The sequence below is a fragment of the Cheilinus undulatus genome, linkage group 1 (assembly GCF_018320785.1).
Source record: "Cheilinus undulatus linkage group 1, ASM1832078v1, whole genome shotgun sequence".
NCBI classification, from domain to species: Eukaryota; Metazoa; Chordata; class Actinopteri; order Labriformes; family Labridae; genus Cheilinus; species Cheilinus undulatus.
The window spans coordinates 59309066-59328297 of NC_054865.1; the positions used below are offsets into that span (position 1 = coordinate 59309066).

At 43.1% G+C, this 19232-nt stretch overlaps 1 protein-coding gene across 1 annotated transcript; it reads right to left on the bottom strand.

The window, feature by feature from the left end:
• Window positions 1–1205: 1205 nt before the first annotated feature.
• ccnd1 (cyclin D1) lies at window positions 1206–18860 on the bottom strand. The gene is made up of 5 exons (XM_041791306.1): window positions 18591–18860; window positions 16592–16807; window positions 4918–5077; window positions 4603–4751; window positions 1206–4312 (listed from the first exon to the last, which is right to left on the bottom strand). Exons 1-5 carry the CDS (start codon window positions 18786–18788, stop codon window positions 4157–4159), a joined length of 879 nt encoding a protein of 292 aa, XP_041647240.1. The 5' UTR covers window positions 18789–18860; the 3' UTR covers window positions 1206–4156.
• Between the last annotated feature and the right edge of the window lie 372 nt (window positions 18861–19232).

The window sequence follows — 19232 nt, forward strand, 5'->3', positions numbered from 1 at the left end:
TCAGCAGATATTTATATGCAGCCTCCTTCCTAAATATGTCCATATGGGCACTTTAAGGTCAAAACTCAGCTGCTTTACAGTGTTAATAGTTTTCATAACTGATTTACACCTCTGCACAGGCAGGCATTTCTAACCCCTAAACCCTAACCCTTTACCCCTAACCCCTAAACCCTAACCCTTAACCCTTAAACCCTAAACCCTAACCCTTAACCCTTAAACCCTAAACCCTAACCCTTAACCCTTAAACCCTAAACCCTAACCCTTAACCCCTAACCCCTTGCCCCTTACCCCTAACCCCTAACCCCTTAACCCTTAACCCCTTGCCCCCTACCCCTAACCCTTAACCCTTTACCCCTTACCTCTTACCCCTAACCTCTAACCCTTAACCCCTTACCCCTAACCCTTAACCCTCAACCCCTAACCCCTTACCCCTAACCCCTAACCTCTAACGCTTAACCCCTTACCTCTTACCTCTAACCCCTAACCCCTAACCTCTAACCCTTAACCCCTTACCTCTTACCCCTAACCCCTAACCCCCTACCCTTAACTCCTAACCCTTAACCCCTTACCCCTAACCTCTAACCCTTAACCCCTTACCTCTTACCCCTAACCCCTAACCTTAACCCCTTACCTCAAACCCCTAACCCTTAACCCCTAACCCCTTACCCCTAACCCCTAACCTCTAACCCTTAATCCCTTACCTCTTACCCCTAACCCCTAACCCTTAACCCCTTACCCCTAACCCCTAACCCTTAACCCCTAACCCCTTACCCCTAACCCTTAACCCCTTACCCCTAACCCTTTACCCCTAACCCCTAACCTCTAACGCTTAACCCCTTACCTCTTACCCTTAACCCCTTACCCCTAACCTCTAACCCTTAACCCCTTACCTCTTACCCCTAACCCCTAACCCCCAATCCTTAACCCCTTACCTCTTACCCCTAACCCCTAACCTTAACCCCTTACCTCTAACCCCTAACCCTTAACCCCTAACCCCTTACCCCTAACCCCTAACCTCTAACCCTTAATCCCTTACCTCTTACCCCTAACCCCTAACCCTTAACCCCTTACCCCTAACCCCTAACCCTTAACCCCTATACCCTGCAGCAGCTTTAAGCGGCTGCATTCCAAACCTTGCACCTATAAAGGGGAAGTCATTGGGAGTGAGTGAAGGATCAGACAGCGTGGTCTAATTGATGGTTTTATTGTGTAGCTGACACAGATATGAACACACCGTTTGTCCCAGTTGACATGAGTGTGTGGAATGATTCATAAAAACAAAAGAAGAGTCGTCTATGGCTTACTGGATCTATGTACAACGGACTGACGGTCTGAGAATCGGAGCACAAAGCCATCTTTCTTTTATAAATATAAAAAGGGGAGGAGAGTAGGCCGCTATGGGCCTAGAGGGGGATAAAGTCTCTTTTAGCGAGACAGCTTAACACTCAACAGAGTAATACAGATCCCATTTTCTGTTATGGCACCATTCTGACATCCTAACAGAGCCAACACTAGAATCAGAGAAGAAGTCCACAATAAGAGACTAGAGATCAGAGATAGCATGGACTGTCACATGAGGTATCCTGGATCAAAGCATTTCTGTACAGCTTTCCTTTTTTTGGAATCATTCTGAAAATATTCAAAGTCATTCTCAACAAAACACATAGAGTCTACATATAAATGAGGATGTCAATAACACGATTTTCTATGAGAAAATTCAACCCTAAAATGGCAGTATATTGACATGTATAAAAAAGTAGCAGCAAACAACAAGAGAAAAGCATCGTTTCATCCTTTCTGTTTCATTTTTGTCTTTTTTCAAAAACACGTAGCTGGGATTTTTCTCTATAGCAGCGGAAACAAGGAGTGTTTCACCTTCTACTCTCTATCCGTGATGAACAATCAGAAACCAAGAGCCGGGTCCTACAGTAGGCTCTTAGAGCAGGTTCCTACTTCAGGTTCCTACTGCAGGTTCCTACTGCAGGTTCCTACACATTAAGGATCTGGGTCTGCAGAGACACTTGTCCATCTTCCCTTCCCGTGCAGGAACCCTGACAGGAACCCTACAGCATGAAGACACACCTCTGTGTTGATTCTTCCCCATTCTGCCTCTTCTGCTGTCTTTCAGCTCCTCTTAGTCCCTCCATGAAACACAGCCCCCCCTTTATGTGCAAAATCATTTCAACAGTCTCGACACTTTTCTCCAAGGATCCGTGAGCCAGAGCGTCTGAGCCGTCCTGCTGATCCAGGCCGGTTTTTCGTTTGACGGATTTTCAGGACAGCAGGGGGAGACGACGAGCTAGAAAAATAAATAATACTATATAAAAATAAAGTATTATTTCAGCTATAATACTTCTTTTTATGCTTGGACCTCTACAGGGAGGGAAGTGGGACATCACTGCCGGTCTGAAACACCGGCCAGACTAAAATCCGACCCGTGAGGCAGCATCAGAAGAACGGCGGCTCTGTGAGGGTTTACGGCACGACGAGCAGCATTCAGTCTGGTTTTCAGAACAGATTCAGGTCCCTCTCATGTCCAATCAGAGCACCGCTCCACCTGCAGACACCTGGCCCACCGACGGCCCGCTCCTTTGACATGTTGGTTTTAAAACGGTGATTTTTTTCAGACGACCAGCAGCGCTGACCAAAAGTGCTTTTTTTCTTTTTTAGAGTTGGAATGGTTAAACTGGGGGGGGGGGGCAGTAAAGTGTAGGGCTGGGCGAATACAACTGGACACATGACCATCCTGATTCCATCCCTGATTGGGTTAGACTGGGATGACTCTTTTAAGTCAGGAGATGGAATGTTGGTGAAGCTGGAGTTGTTGGGGGCTATTTCCCTCTAATTTTGCCAAATAGTCAGCCATAGTTGGCAACTTTTACAGTTGCCGTTTGTTGGCTGTAGTTGGTTTTCAGATCTACCTAGAAGAAGAATTAAGAAGCAACCATGAAAACTGCTCAGGTTGGCAGTAACGACGACCTGCCTCCTACCTGTGCAGCTCAGAGGATGGAATGGACTGGTGCTGCACAGATAAGACTGTTCTGGAGAGGCAGGGATGTTTGGAATGGACTCTACTCGCTGACTCCATCGAGCATGGCTGCATGGTTCCATGGCTGCATGACTACATGGCTGCATGGTTCCATGGTTGCATGACTACATGGCTGCATGGTTCCATGGTTGCATGACTACATGGCTGCATGGTTCCATGGTTGCATGACTGCATGGTTGCATGACTACATGGCTGCATGACTGCATGGCTGCATGGTTGCATGACTACATGACTACATGGTTGCATGACTACATGGCTGCATGACTGCATGGCTGCATGGTTGCATGACTACATGACTACATGGCTGCATGACTGCATGGCTGCATGGTTGCATGACTACATGACTACATGGTTGCATGACTACATGACTACATGGTTGCATGACTACATGGCTGCATGACTACATGACTACATGGCTGCATGACTGCATGGTTGCGGTCTTTAATCCATACCAGTGCATGCATTGCATGAACGCTCCTGCAGATCTTCGCCCAGCCCTGTGACGGCCTGTGGACCGCCCTGCTTATTTGTGCAACAGTTAGATGTTGTGAAACAAGCTGGCGAGCGGTCAAACGCTGCGTCAGACACTTTAAAGGGAAGGTCTAATGTCAGAGATCATAAAGTGACTAAAGAAAAGCATGCTGGGATATGTCAGGAGCTTGGACAGGCGGTGGAAACAGAAGAAAATGAGATTAGCTCCTCCCTGGATCAGAGTCAGACGTGGACAGACCTACTGCACACGCTCAGGCCGGTCAGTGGAGTCTGTGAATAGATTCCTACAGTCATTCTGGAGGAGAAACGAGGGGCGTGGCTCCAGCCCACGCAGCTCGCCACCTCTCTCTCTTTTTCTTTCTTTCCCGCAGGGGGGGTTGGTGCTGGAGGAAATAAGACTTTGGGTTTTGTTGCGGGGTGAGTGAGAGGCAGGGGGTGCTATGTCCCATCTTGTTTCTGACATGTAGGTTAAATGTCAGCCATGTTGGCAGGTGGGGGGGGGGGGGGCAGGGGGCGGGCTGAGTTCAGATAAGGCACCCCCGTCCCTAAACTGGGCCCTCAGTAGACAGCTTTCCCTCCATCATAAGGTCACAGAGCAGCGCGGCGGTCCGTCCTTCAGATGTTGATGTCTCTGACGTCTGTGGGGGTGCAGGACAGGTCCACGTCCTCGTCCACGCGCTTGCTTTCCGTGCTGACAGCGTGCTGCTGAGCCTGCCGCAGGCTGGACTCCAGCAGGGACTCGATCTGCTCCTGACAGGCCCGAAGACAGTCCTGAGAGAGACGGAGGGACAGTGAGCAACGGGGAGCAATGACAAGCATCACAACCCTGGTACCCACTGGCATCACTAATGTGGAGTTAGTATTATTAGCTGTAAGTTACTTCTACATGGCAGCTGATAACTTTCTTCTTCTATGGAACCGTCATCATTTCACTAATCTACGTATGGAGACCCATAGGGTAGTGGTAATGGTGGGGGGGGGGGGTCTCTGTTGTCCTGCCTACATGTGGACCAGGCCTGAGCATCTTCTCCACATTCACACATGAGCTGAGCGGTTCTTACCGGGTCGCTGCGGATGACCTGGGACAGGAAGTTGGTGAGGTTCTGGGAGGAAAGGGAGGTGTTCTGGCTCTTCAGGTAGAGTCCCTGAACCGCTGCCACCACGCTGCCCGCCGCCACCATGGACGGAGGACTGGCAATGAAGTTTACGTCTGTGGAAGAAACCCAGAGAATGAGTGAGACACTGAACATGGGTGAAAGCAGCGCTGCTCTGGTTTAACCCTTCGTTAGCCACAGTGGCGTTTCTGTAAATGTTTCTACGGGACAGGGTCAGGCAGCACCGGTCTACACTGATGTCTAATGAGAGAGGTGTCCAACCTGTGGCACACAGAGCCACGAAGGTCTGTGCGTGTTTCCGAAGGATCTGCTTGGTGGACGGGTGGATCTCCAGCTTGGACAGGAAGTGCTCAATGAAGTCGTGAGGCGTGACTGAAGCCAGATCCCACTTCAGTTTGTTCAGAACCAGCAGCTCCATTTGCTGAGGAGAGAGAGAAGATCAGCCAATCAGCTCTGTCCATTTTATACAGTCTAGACTGTTGGGACGCACAAATCTGGACCCTGCTGCTCAGCCTTCAAATGTCCCTCCTTGTTTCCTATAGTTTCTATCTGCACATTAAAGTCAAATGCAGCTTTTTACCCGTGCATGAGAACACTGTCTCCGCCTCTGAAGCTCTCAGTGTCTGTGCTGCTCAATGGCCACAGGGGGGTGCTGTGAGCTCCTGTTTGCCTGGCAGTCAGTGAGCTCAATCATGAAATGAGAGCCGCCTGCAGCCACCATGAGAATGTGAGGAACCAATCGGGCTGTGAGCTCCATCTGGTTACACCTCTGACTCCCTCACTGATTGGCTCGGTCAAAAAACAGTCAGCTCAGTGATAAATAACGGTTCTAATGAAGCTGTTCTGATGAAGCTGTTCTATTGAAGCTGTTCTATTGAAGCTGTTTTACTGAAGTTGTTCTATTGAAGCTGTTCTAATGAAGCTGTTCTAATGAAGCTGTTCTACTGAAGCTGTTCTACTGAAGTTGTTCTATTGAAGCTGTTCCACTGAAGATGTTCTACTGAAGCTGTTCTACTGAAGTTGTTCTATTGAAGCTGTTCTAATGAAGCTGTTCTACTGAAGCTGTTCTATTGAAGCTGGTCTAATGAAGCTGTTCTACTGAAGCTGTTCTATTGAAGCTGTTCTACTGAAGCTGTTCTGCTGAAGTTGGGCTATTGAAGCTGTTCTAATGAAGCTGTTCTAAAGAAGCTGTTCTATTGAAGCTGTTCTACTGAAGCTGTTTTACTGAAGTTGTTCTATTGAAGCTGTTCTAATGAAGCTGTTCTAAAGAAGCTGTTCTATTGAAGCTGTTCTATTGAAGCTGTTCTACTGAAGCTGTTCTATTGAAGCTGTTCTACTGAAGTTGTTCTATTGAAGCTGTTCTACTGAAGCTGTTCTACTGAAGCTGTTCTATTGAAGCTGTTCTAAAGAAGCTGTTCTATTGAAGCTGTTCTATTGAAGCTGTTCTACTGAACTGGTTCTACTGAAGCTGTTCTATTGAAGCTGTTCTACTGAAGCTGTTCTATTGAAGCTGTTCTATTGAAGTTGTTCTATTGAAGCTGTTCTAATGAAGCTGTTCTACTGAAGCTGTTCTACTGAAGTTGTTCTATTGAAGCTGTTCTAATGAAGCTGTTCTACTGAAGCTGTTCTATTGAAGCTGTTCTAATGAAGCTGTTCTACTGAAGCTGTTCTACTGAAGTTGTTCTATTGAAGCTGTTCTAATGAAGCTGTTCTACTGAAGCTGTTCTATTGAAGCTGTTCTAATGAAGCTGTTCTACTGAAGCTGTTCTATTGAAGCTGTTCTACTGAAGCTGTTCTACTGAAGTTGTTCTATTGAAGCTGTTCTAATGAAGCTGTTCTACTGAAGCTGTTCTATTGAAGCTGTTCTAATGAAGCTGTTCTACTGAAGCTGTTCTACTGAAGTTGTTCTATTGAAGCTGTTCTAATGAAGCTGTTCTACTGAAGCTGTTCTATTGAAGCTGTTCTAATGAAGCTGTTCTACTGAAGTTGTTCTATTGAAGCTGTTCTACTGAAGCTGTTCTACTGAAGTTGTTCTATTGAAGCTGTTCTACTGAAGCTGTTTTACTGAAGTTGTTCTATTGAAGCTGTTCTAATGAAGCTGTTCTACTGAAGCTGTTCTATTGAAGCTGTTCTAATGAAGCTGTTCTACTGAAGCTGTTCTATTGAAGCTGTTCTAATGAAGCTGTTCTACTGAAGTTGTTCTATTGAAGCTGTTCTAATGAAGCTGTTCTAAAGAAGCTGTTCTATTGAAGCTGTTCTATTGAAGCTGTTCTACTGAAGCTGTTCTATTGAAGCTGTTCTACTGAAGTTGTTCTATTGAAGCTGTTCTACTGAAGCTGTTCTACTGAAGCTGTTCTATTGAAGCTGTTCTAAAGAAGCTGTTCTATTGAAGCTGTTCTATTGAAGCTGTTCTACTGAAGCTGTTCTATTGAAGCTGTTCTACTGAAGCTGTTCTATTGAAGCTGTTCTACTGAAGTTTTTCTACTGAAGCTGTTCTACTGAAGCTGTTCTATTGAAGCTGTTCTAATGAAGCTGTTCTACTGAAGTTGTTCTATTGAAGCTGTTCTAATGAAGCTGTTCTAAAGAAGCTGTTCTATTGAAGCTGTTCTATTGAAGCTGTTCTACTGAAGCTGTTCTATTGAAGCTGTTCTACTGAAGTTGTTCTATTGAAGCTGTTCTACTGAAGCTGTTCTACTGAAGTTGTTCTGATGAAGCTGTTCTACTGAAGCTGTTCTATTGAAGCTGTTCTATTGAAGCTTTTCTAATGAAGCTGTTCTACTGAAACTGTTCTAATGAAGCTGTTCTACTGAAGCTGTTCTATTGAAGCTGTTCTAATGAAGTTGTTCTGATGAAGCTGTTCTATTGAAGCTGTTCTACTGAAACTGTTCTAATGAAGCTGTTCTAATGAAGTTGTTCTGATGAAGCTGTTCTACTGAAGCTGTTCTATTGAAGCTGTTCTATTGAAGCTTTTCTAATGAAGCTGTTCTACTGAAACTGTTCTACTGAAGCTGTTCTATTGAAGCTGTTCTACTGAAGCTGTTCTATTGAAGCTGTTCTATTGAAGCTGTTCTAATGAAGCTGTTCTACTGAAGCTGTTCTACTGAAGCTGTTCTATTGAAGCTGTTCTATTGAAGCTGTTCTACTGAAGCTGTTCTATTGAAGCTGTTCTAATGAAGTTGTTCTGATGAAGCTGTTCTACTGAAGCTGTTCTATTGAAGCTGTTCTATTGAAGCTTTTCTAATGAAGCTGTTCTACTGAAACTGTTCTAATGAAGCTATTCTGATGAAGCTGTTCTATTGAAGCTGTTCTATTGAAGTTGTTCTATTGAAGCTGTTCTAATGAAGCTGTTCTACTGAAGCTGTTCTACTGAAGTTGTTCTATTGAAGCTGTTCTAATGAAGCTGTTCTACTGAAGCTGTTCTATTGAAGCTGTTCTAATGAAGCTGTTCTACTGAAGCTGTTCTACTGAAGTTGTTCTATTGAAGCTGTTCTAATGAAGCTGTTCTACTGAAGCTGTTCTATTGAAGCTGTTCTAATGAAGCTGTTCTACTGAAGCTGTTCTATTGAAGCTGTTCTACTGAAGCTGTTCTACTGAAGTTGTTCTATTGAAGCTGTTCTACTGAAGCTGTTTTACTGAAGTTGTTCTATTGAAGCTGTTCTAATGAAGCTGTTCTACTGAAGCTGTTCTATTGAAGCTGTTCTAATGAAGCTGTTCTACTGAAGCTGTTCTATTGAAGCTGTTCTAATGAAGCTGTTCTACTGAAGTTGTTCTATTGAAGCTGTTCTAATGAAGCTGTTCTAAAGAAGCTGTTCTATTGAAGCTGTTCTATTGAAGCTGTTCTATTGAAGCTGTTCTATTGAAGCTGTTCTAATGAAGTTGTTCTGATGAAGCTGTTCTACTGAAGCTGTTCTATTGAAGCTGTTCTATTGAAGCTTTTCTAATGAAGCTGTTCTACTGAAACTGTTCTAATGAAGCTATTCTAATGAAGCTGTTCTACTGAAGCTGTTCTAATGAAGCTGTTTTAATGAAGATGTTCTACTGAAGCTGTTTTAATGAAGATGATCTACTGAAGCTGTTCTACTAAGCTGTTCTAATGAAGCTGTTCTACTGAAGCTGTTCTACTGAAGCTGTTCTACTAAGCTGTTCTAATGAAGCTGTTCTACTGAAGCTGTTCTACTGAAGCTGTTCTACTGAAGCTGTTCTACTGAAGCTGTTCTACTGAAGCTGTTCTAGTAAAGCTGTTCTACTGAAGCTGTTCTACTGAAGCTGTTCTACTGAAGTTGTTCTACTGAAGCTGTTCTACTGAAGCTGTTCTATTGAAGCTGTTCTACTGAAGATGTTCTAATGAAGCTGTTCTACTGAAGCTGTTCTACTGAAGCTGTTCTAATAATGCAGTTCTACTGAAGCTGTTCTACTGAAGCTGCTCTAATGAAGCTGTTCTACTGAAGCTGTTCTACTGAAGCTGTTCTAATGAAGCTGTTCTACTGAAGCTGTTCCGATGAAGCTGTTCTGATGAAGCTGTTCTACTGAAGCTGTTCTGATGAAGCTGTTCTGATGAAGCTGTTCTACTGAAGCTGTTCTAATGAAGCTGTTTTAAAGAAGATGTTCTACTGAAGCTGTTTTAATGAAGATGTTCTACTGAAGTTTTTATACTGAAGATGTTCTACTGAAGCTGTTCTACTGAAGCTGTTCTACTGAAGCTGTTCTACTAAGCTGTTCTAATGAAGCTGTTCTAATGAAGCTGTTCTACTGAAGCTGTTCTACTGAAGCTGTTCTACTAAGCTGTTCTACTGAAGCTGTTCTACTGAAGCTGTTCTAATGAAGCTGTTCTACTGAAGCTGTTCTAATGAAGCTGTTCTAATGAAGCTGTTCTACTGAAGCTGTTCTACTGAAGCTGTTCTACTAAGCTGTTCTACTGAAGCTGTTCTAATGAAGTTGTTCGACTGAAGCTGTTCTAATGAAGCTGTTCTACTGAAGCTGTTCTACTGAAGCTGTTCTACTAAGCTGTTCTACTGAAGCTGTTCTAATGAAGCTGTTCTACTGAAGCTGTTCTACTGAAGCTGTTCTAATGAAGCTGTTCTACTGAAGCTGTTCCGATGAAGCTGTTCCGATGAAGCTGTTCTGATGAAGCTGTTCTACTGAAGCTGTTCTGATGAAGCTGTTCTGATGAAGCTGTTCTACTGAAGCTGTTCTAATGAAGCTGTTTTAATGAAGATGTTCTACTGAAGTTTTTATACTGAAGATGTTCTACTGAAGCTGTTCTACTGAAGCTGTTCTACTGAAGCTGTTCTACTAAGCTGTTCTAATGAAGCTGTTCTAATGAAGCTGTTCTACTGAAGCTGTTCTACTGAAGCTGTTCTACTAAGCTGTTCTACTGAAGCTGTTCTACTGAAGCTGTTCTAATGAAGCTGTTCTACTGAAGCTGTTCTAATGAAGCTGTTCTAATGAAGCTGTTCTACTGAAGCTGTTCTACTGAAGCTGTTCTACTAAGCTGTTCTACTGAAGCTGTTCTAATGAAGTTGTTCGACTGAAGCTGTTCTACTGAAGCTGTTCTAAAGAAGTTGTTCTACTGAAGGTGTTCTAAAGAAGTTGTTCTACTGAAGCTGTTCTACTGAAGCTGTTCTAATGAAGTTGTTCTACTGAAGCTGTTCTAGTAAAGCTGTTCTACTGAAGCTGTTCTAGTAAAGCTGTTCTAATGAAGCTGTTTTAATGAAGATGTTCTACTGAAGTTTTTATACTGAAGATGTTCTACTGAAGCTGTTCTAATGAAGTTGTTCTACTGAAGCTGTTCTAATGAAGCTGTTTTAATGAAGCTGTTCTACTGAAGTTTTTATACTGAAGATGTTCTACTGAAGCTGTTCTAATGAAGTTGTTCTAATGAAGCTGTTTTAATGAAGCTGTTCTACTGAAGTTTTTATACTGAAGCTGTTCTACTGAAGCTGTTCTAATGAAGTTGTTCTACTGAAGCTGTTCTAATGAAGCTGTTCTAATGAAGTTGTTCTAATGAAGCTGTTTTAATGAAGATTTTCTTCTGAAGCTGTTTTAATGAAGATGTTCTACTAAAGTTTTTATACTGAAGATGTTCTAATGAAGCTGTTTTACTGAAGCTGTTCTACTGAAGCTGTTCTAATGAAGCTGTTCTACTAAGCTGTTCTACTGAAGCTGTTCTACTGAAGCTGTTCTAATGAAGCTGTTCTAATGTAGCTGTTCTATTGAAGTTGTTCTAATGAAGCTGTTTTAATGAAGTTGTTCTACTGAAGCTGTTCTACTAAGCTGTTCTACTGAAGATATTCTAGTAAAGCTATTCTACTCAAACTGTTTTAATGAAGCTGTTCTACTAAGCTGTTCTACTGAAGATGTTCTAGTAAAGCCATTCTACTGAAACTGTTTTAATGAAGCTGTTCTAATGTAGCTGTTCTATTGAAGCTGTTCTACATGAGCTGTTTTAATGAAGTTTTTCTTCTGAAGCCGTTCTACTGAAGCTGTTCTAATGAAGCTGTTCTAATAATGCAGTTCTACTGAAGCTGTTCTAATGAAGCTGTTCTAATAATGCAGTTCTACTGAAGCTGTTCTACTGAAGCTGTTCTAATGAAGCTGTTTTACTGAAGCTGTTCTAATAATGCAGTTCTACTGGAACTGTTCTACTGAAGCTGTTCTAATGAAGCTGTTCTAATAATGCAGTTCTACTGAAGCTGTTCTACTGAAGCTGTTCTAATGTAGCTGTTCTAATAATGCAGTTCTACTGAAGCTGTTCTACTGAAGCTGTTCTAATGTAGGTGTTCTATTGAAGCTGTTCTACTGAAGATGTTCTAATGAAGCTGTTCTATTGAAGCTGTTCTACTGAAGATGTTCTAATGAAGCTGTTCTACTGAAGCTGTTCTACTGAAGCTGTTCTAATAATGCAGTTCTACTGAAGCTGTACTAATGTAGCCGTTCTAATAATGCAGTTCTACTGAAGCTGTTCTAATATAGGTGTTCTATTGAAGCTGTTCTACTGAAGATGTTCTAATGAAGCTGTTCTATTGAAGCTGTTCTACTGAAGATGTTCTAATGAAGCTGTTCTATTGAAGCTGTTCTACTGAAGCTGTTCTGATGAAGCTGTTCTGATGAAGCTGTTCTACTGAAGCTGTTCTGATGAAGCTGTTCTGATGAAGCTGTTCTGATGAAGCTGTTCTACTGAAGCTGTTCTACTGAAGCTGTTCTAATAATGCAGTTCTACTGAAGCTGTTCCGATGAAGCTGTTCTGATGAAGCTGTTCTACTGAAGCTGTTCTAATGAAGCTGTTTTAATGAAGATGTTCTACTGAAGCTGTTTTAATGAAGATGATCTACTGAAGCTGTTCTACTAAGCTGTTCTAATGAAGCTGTTCTACTGAAGCTGTTCTACTGAAGCTGTTCTACTGAAGCTGTTCTACTAAGCTGTTCTAATGAAGCTGTTCTACTGAAGCTGTTCTACTGAAGCTGTTCTACTGAAGCTGTTCTACTGAAGCTGTTCTACTGAAGCTGTTCTAATGAAGTTGTTCTACTGAAGCTGTTCTAGTAAAGCTGTTCTACTGAAGCTGTTCTACTGAAGCTGTTCTACTGAAGTTGTTCTACTGAAGCTGTTCTACTGAAGCTGTTCTATTGAAGCTGTTCTACTGAAGCTGTTCTACTGAAGCTGTTCTAATGAAGCTGTTCTACTGAAGCTGTTCTACTGAAGTTGTTCTACTGAAGCTGTTCTACTGAAGCTGTTCTAATGAAGCTGTTCTACTGAAGTTTTTCTACTGAAGCTGTTCTACTGAAGCTGTTCTAAAGAAGTTGTTCTACTGAAGCTGTTCTACTGAAGCTGTTCTACTGAAGCTGTTCTAATGAAGCTGTTCTACTGAAGTTTTTCTACTGAAGCTGTTCTACTGAAGCTGTTCTAAAGAAGTTGTTCTACTGAAGCTGTTCTAATGAAGTTTTTCTACTGAAGCTGTTCTACTGAAGCTGTTCTACTGAAGCTGTTCTAAAGAAGTTGTTCTACTGAAGCTGTTCTAATGAAGTTTTTCTACTGAAGCTGTTCTACTGAAGCTGTTCTACTGAAGCTGTTCTAAAGAAGTTGTTCTACTGAAGCTGTTCTAGTAAAGATGTTCTACTGAAGCTGTTCTAAAGAAGTTTTTCTACTGAAGCTGTTCTAATGAAGTTGTTCTACTGAAGCTGTTCTACTGAAGCTGTTCTACTGAAGCTGTTCTAATGAAGCTGTTCTACTGAAGCTGTTCTAATGAAGCTGTTTTAATGAAGCTGTTCTAATGAAGCTGTTCTACTGAAGCTGTTCTAAAGAAGTTGTTCTACTGAAGCTGTTCTAATGAAGTTTTTCTACTGAAGCTGTTCTACTGAAGCTGTTCTACTGAAGCTGTTCTAAAGAAGTTGTTCTACTGAAGCTGTTCTAATGAAGTTGTTCTACTGAAGCTGTTCTACTGAAGCTGTTCTACTGAAGCTGTTCTAATGAAGCTGTTCTACTGAAGCTGTTCTAATGAAGCTGTTTTAATGAAGCTGTTCTAATGAAGCTGTTCTACTGAAGCTGTTCTAAAGAAGTTGTTCTACTGAAGCTGTTCTAATGAAGTTTTTCTACTGAAGCTGTTCTACTGAAGCTGTTCTACTGAAGCTGTTCTAAAGAAGTTGTTCTACTGAAGCTGTTCTAATGAAGTTTTTCTACTGAAGCTGTTCTAATGAAGCTGTTCTACTGAAGCTGTTCTACTGAAGCTGTTTTAATGAAGCTGTTCTAATGAAGCTGTTCTACTGAAGCTGTTCTAATGAAGCTGTTCTACTGAAGCTGTTCTACTGAAGCTGTTCTACTGAAGCTGTTCTAATGAAGCTGTTCTAATGAAGCTGTTCTAAAGAAGTTGTTCTACTGAAGCTGTTCTAATGAAGTTGTTCTACTGAAGCTGTTCTACTGAAGCTGTTCTACTGAAGCTGTTCTAATGAAGCTGTTCTACTGAAGCTGTTCTAATGAAGCTGTTCTACTGAAGCTGTTCTAAAGAAGTTGTTCTACTGAAGCTGTTCTAATGAAGTTTTTCTACTGAAGCTATTCTACTGAAGCTGTTCTACTGAAGCTGTTCTAAAGAAGTTGTTCTACTGAAGCTGTTCTAATGAAGTTTTTCTACTGCAGTTGTTCTACTGAAGCTGTTCTAGTAAAGATGTTCTACTGAAGCTGTTCTAAAGAAGTTTTTCTACTGAAGCTGTTCTAATGAAGATGATCTACTGAAGCTGTTCTACTGAAGCTGTTCTACTGAAGCTGTTCTAATGAAGCTGTTCTACTGAAGCTGTTCTAATGAAGCTGTTCTACTGAAGCTGTTCTAATGAAGCTGTTTTAATGAAGCTGTTCTAATGAAGCTGTTCTACTGAAGCTGTTCTAATGAAGCTGTTCTACTGAAGCTGTTCTACTGAAGCTGTTCTACTGAAGCTGTTCTAATGAAGCTGTTCTACTGAAGCTGTTCTAATGAAGCTGTTCTACTGAAGCTGTTCTAATGAAGCTGTTCTACTGAAGCTGTTCTACTGAAGCTGTTCTACTGAAGCTGTTCTAATGAAGCTGTTCTACTGAAGTTGTTCTATTGAAGCTGTTCTACTGAAGTTGTTCTATTGAAGCTGTTCTACTGAAGCTGTTCTACTGAAGTTGTTCTATTGAAGCTGTTCTACTGAAGTTGTTCTATTGAAGCTGTTCTACTGAAGCTGTTCTAAAGAAGTTGTTCTACTGAAGCTGTTCTAATGAAGTTTTTCTACTGAAGCTGTTCTACTGAAGCTGTTCTAGTAAAGATGTTCTACTGAAGCTGTTCTAAAGAAGTTTTTCTACTGAAGCTGTTCTGATGAAGCTGTTCTACTGAAGCTGTTCTACTGAAGCTGTTCTACTGAAGCTGTTCTAATGAAGCTGTTCTACTGAAGCTGTTCTAATGAAGCTGTTCTACTGAAGCTGTTCTAATGAAGCTGTTTTAATGAAGCTGTTCTAATGAAGCTGTTCTACTGAAGCTGTTCTAATGAAGCTGTTCTACTGAAGCTGTTCTACTGAAGCTGTTCTACTGAAGCTGTTCTAATGAAGCTGTTCTACTGAAGCTGTTCTAATGAAGCTGTTCTACTGAAGCTGTTCTAATGAAGCTGTTCTACTGAAGCTGTTCTACTGAAGCTGTTCTACTGAAGCTGTTCTAATGAAGCTGTTCTACTGAAGCTGTTCTAATGAAGCTGTTCTACTGAAGCTGTTCTACTGAAGCTGTTCTACTGAAGTTGTTCTATTGAAGCTGTTCTACTGAAGTTGTTCTATTGAAGCTGTTCTACTGAAGCTGTTCTACTGAAGTTGTTCTATTGAAGCTGTTCTACTGAAGTTGTTCTATTGAAGCTGTTCTACTGAAGCTGTTCTACTGAAGCTGTTCTAATGAAGCTGTTCTACTGAAGCTGTTCTAATGAAGCTGTTCTACTGAAGCTGTTCTACTGAAGCTGTTCTATTGAAGCTGTTTTAATGAAGCTGTTCTAATGAAGCTGTTCTACTGAAGTTGTTCTATTGAAGCTGTTCTACTGAAGCTGTTCTACTGAAGCTGTTCTAATGAAGCTGTTCTAATGAAGCTGTTCTACTGAAGCTGTTCTACTGAAGCTGTTCTACTGAAGCTGTTCTAATGAAGCTGTTCTACTGAAGCTGTTCTAATGAAGCTGTTCTACTGAAGCTGTTCTACTGAAGCTGTTCTACTGAAGCTGTTCTACTGAAGTTGTTCTATTGAAGCTGTTCTACTGAAGTTGTTCTATTGAAGCTGTTCTACTGAAGCTGTTCTACTGAAGCTGTTCTAATGAAGCTGTTCTACTGAAGCTGTTCTACTGAAGCTGTTCTACTGAAGCTGTTCTACTGAAGTTGTTCTATTGAAGCTGTTCTACTGAAGTTGTTCTATTGAAGCTGTTCTACTGAAGCTGTTCTAATGAAGTTTTTCTACTGAAGCTGTTCTACTGAAGCTGTTCTAGTAAAGATGTTCTACTGAAGCTGTTCTAAAGAAGTTTTTCTACTGAAGCTGTTCTAATGAAGCTGTTCTACTGAAGCTGTTCTACTGAAGCTGTTCTACTGAAGCTGTTCTAATGAAGCTGTTCTACTGAAGCTGTTCTAATGAAGCTGTTCTACTGAAGCTGTTCTAATGAAGCTGTTTTAATGAAGCTGTTCTAATGAAGCTGTTCTACTGAAGCTGTTCTAATGAAGCTGTTCTACTGAAGCTGTTCTACTGAAGCTGTTCTACTGAAGCTGTTCTAATGAAGCTGTTCTACTGAAGCTGTTCTACTGAAGCTGTTCTACTGAAGTTGTTCTATTGAAGCTGTTCTACTGAAGTTGTTCTAATGAAGCTGTTCTACTGAAGCTGTTCTACTGAAGCTGTTCTACTGAAGCTGTTCTATTGAAGCTGTTCTACTGAAGCTGTTCTACTGAAGCTGTTCTACTGAAGCTGTTCTACTGAAGTTGTTCTATTGAAGCTGTTCTACTGAAGTTGTTCTATTGAAGCTGTTCTACTGAAGCTGTTCTACTGAAGCTGTTCTACTGAAGCTGTTCTAATGAAGCTGTTCTACTGAAGCTGTTCTATTGAAGCTGTTCTACTGAAGCTGTTCTACTGAAGCTGTTCTATTGAAGCTGTTCTACTGAAGCTGTTCTACTGAAGCTGTTCTACTGAAGCTGTTCTATTGAAGCTGTTCTACTGAAGCTGTTCTACTGAAGCTGTTCTACTGAAGCTGTTCTACTGAAGTTGTTCTATTGAAGCTGTTCTACTGAAGTTGTTCTATTGAAGCTGTTCTACTGAAGCTGTTCTACTGAAGCTGTTCTACTGAAGCTGTTCTAATGAAGCTGTTCTACTGAAGCTGTTCTATTGAAGCTGTTCTACTGAAGCTGTTCTACTGAAGTTGTTCTATTGAAGCTGTTCTAATAGACCCCCCCCCATAACATGACGTGTGCTCAGGTGAATTACCAGCAGTTCTCCGGGGTGTACCGAGTTGTCGGTGTAGATGCAGAGCTTCTCGGCCGTCAGAGGAACCGTCTCCTTCATCTTGGATGCGAGGAACATGCAGGCGGCTCCCAGCAGCTGCAGCCGGCTCTTCCTGGTGGCCTCCACCGACAAAAATCTGTCCAAATAGTTCATAGCCAGTGGAAACACCTCCTCCTCGCACTTCTGCTCCTCACACACCTGCAGGGAGAGGCCGGTTACTTACAGCTGTCTGAAGGCTTCTAGAACATTCAGAGAACAAACGGCAGCAACAATAATTCAGATCCAATGGAATCAAATCTGAGAGTAGGAAGCAGACAGAAGGACTCGAGCGTTTTCACAGCTGCTCTCTCATCCTCATCACTCAGGTAAAAAAAGGCAAACTCAGTCATTATTAAAGCTTTCAGCGCGATCCTGCTCAGACTGTCAGAGTCTAAAATTAACCATAAAACTAAGGTTTACATCAAACATGAATTTGTCCTGAAAACTGAAGACGCCTGCAGCCGGGGCGGTCTGGGTGCTCTGGAGGCCGCAGGCAGACTGAAGCCAGGCCCTTCGTCATTCAGCAGCATGCAGTCTCAGAGACAGGAGGAACATTTTCACCCTGTCTTCTCTGAAATATCAGGGCTCAAATATCAGACGGATCTGCAGCAGAACCCGGACTCTGTCAGACCTGAACCTGTCTGCAGGCCAGGATCAAAACCGACGCTTACTTCTGCAGAAAATTAACACTTGAATTTATGATCCATTTTAGCACACAGTACCCCCCCGCTCATAGTTCCAGTCTGTCCATAGGGTCTCCCGTACCAGCCTTAGACCGGTTTGAGGACGTATGGGGGATTTCTGAGGGGCTACGACCCTGATGTTGGGGCCAGGGGTCCTCCACAGGGACTGAAGTGAATTAAAATCCATTTGAAGCCGTTAAATTCACTTTCTGGAGCGGACTCGCAGCCCAAAGCCAGATCCGGATCACCGAGGGGAACTGTAGACCTATATATTTGACGCCCAGCTATCAGGGTCGGGTCCGGAGGCCCCTCGGAGCCCGGTCCGTCCAGCTTTGCCTGATGCTGTCCGTGCAGCAGAGATGAGTGAGTTCGCAGTCAGTTCTATCGGAGACACAAAGGTGGCGTCCATGCAAGTTTCACTCTCTAATTTCAACTTCGTCATCTTTTCAAAAAATATTTAAAAATGTAGAAAAATTAGCAGGATGAGCGGAAGCGGCATGGAAATGATCCTCATCGATTACCTGATCGGATAGGAGTCAGAAGAGTCGAGTTGTGATCGTTGTGGATTTTATAAAAATCATTTCTGAGGCGGAGGTGCGTTCACGTGCTCTCCTCGGCTGCTCCCTGCGCAGCTTCAAAAATTAATTTAAAATAGAAGCGCTGAAATAGTGTGGCTCAAAAGTGCATGTAAATGTGCAGAATTATCCGGACTATCAAAGCCGACAGTTTGATTTGACTTCACACTTTGATTTTTTAATAAAATGCGGATTTTTCCTCGCGGGCAGAGCAGCTCCGCGCAGACTCAGACTGCTTTAAGACGCAGAAAAGAGCCGAAGGAGCCGCGGCGAAGCCAGCAGAACATTAAAATCATAAAGAACCGTTCCAGCCCGGTTCTCCTCTCTCACTGTCACTTTTCAGGCTCCTGCACATTTTTAATGACATTAAAATCCTCCTCGTGCGCGACAACAAAGATGGCGCGTAATACTGGCACGGGCCGGACTGCATACGTGTACATCGCTTTTATTTGTGAATATTTGGCACATGTTGGCCCCTCCGATAAAACCCAGGTGAGAATAAATGGGGGGTCACTGTGGTTCTGGATCAGGGGGCTGAATGCAGCCCTGGTCTGCTGGAGGAGGCTGGAGGACCACCCAGAACTCACGGGGACAGACTTTTCTCTCTGTTTATGTAACATAACGCACACTGACGCTCTCACGCGCACACATTCATCAGTGATCGGAGCTGGTCTACCGGAGTACCTCTAACATCCATGTGGCGACGATCTTCCTCATTTTCGGGACTATTTCTTTCTGCACGCATTTAAAGTAGTTCGGAGACGGCAGGTAGTTCTCCTCCGCGCGCAGCAGGGTGTGCAGGACTCGGTCCGTGAGCAGGTTCACGTCCTGGTAGGCTCTCCTGATGGAGTCCACCTCGCAGCAGAGCAGCTGGTCCTCCATGGTGAACTTTAGTCTCAGCAATGCGGGTCCTGGTGCGTGCTGCTCCTCTGCGGTCCCTGAGCCCTCTGACGCTCCGAGCGCTCCAGACTGCGAACAAAAAAGCCTCCAGCGCGCACACGTAACACACACAGCGTCCGCCTGCGTGCGCGCCCATGCGGGAGGAGGAGGGTGCACGCGGTGACGTCAGCTGCGGGATCAAAGAGACAGCAGTCTGGAGGAAGGGGATCTGGTCTATACAGATCTATAAGCTGAGCCCCTCCTCCTACAGCGGGGGGGGGGGGCAGTGGGAGGTCTGGGACGCTTCTGTCTGTCCGGGGCGTCGTGGGCTCCTGTGGGTGGAACAGAGCAGCTCTGAGAGGAGTTCAGACTCTTTCAGGGATCTGGATCATTTGGCCCACATAGACTCAGTGACAGAGGGCTCCCTGGACCCCAGATGGGGACCTG

Excerpts from the sequence above, each read along its gene's own strand:
- ccnd1 (XM_041791306.1), bottom strand. The coding sequence starts at position 18,788 with ATGGAGGACCAGCTGCTCTGCTGCGAGGTGGACTCCATCAGGAGAGCC. Across the intron at positions 16,808-18,590 it reads TCGCCACATGGATGTTAGAG|GTGTGTGAGGAGCAGAAGTG; the intron begins GTACTCCGGTAG and ends CTCTCCCTGCAG. Across the intron at positions 4,313-4,602 it reads AGGTCATCCGCAGCGACCCG|GACTGTCTTCGGGCCTGTCA; the intron begins GTAAGAACCGCT and ends CGTCTCTCTCAG.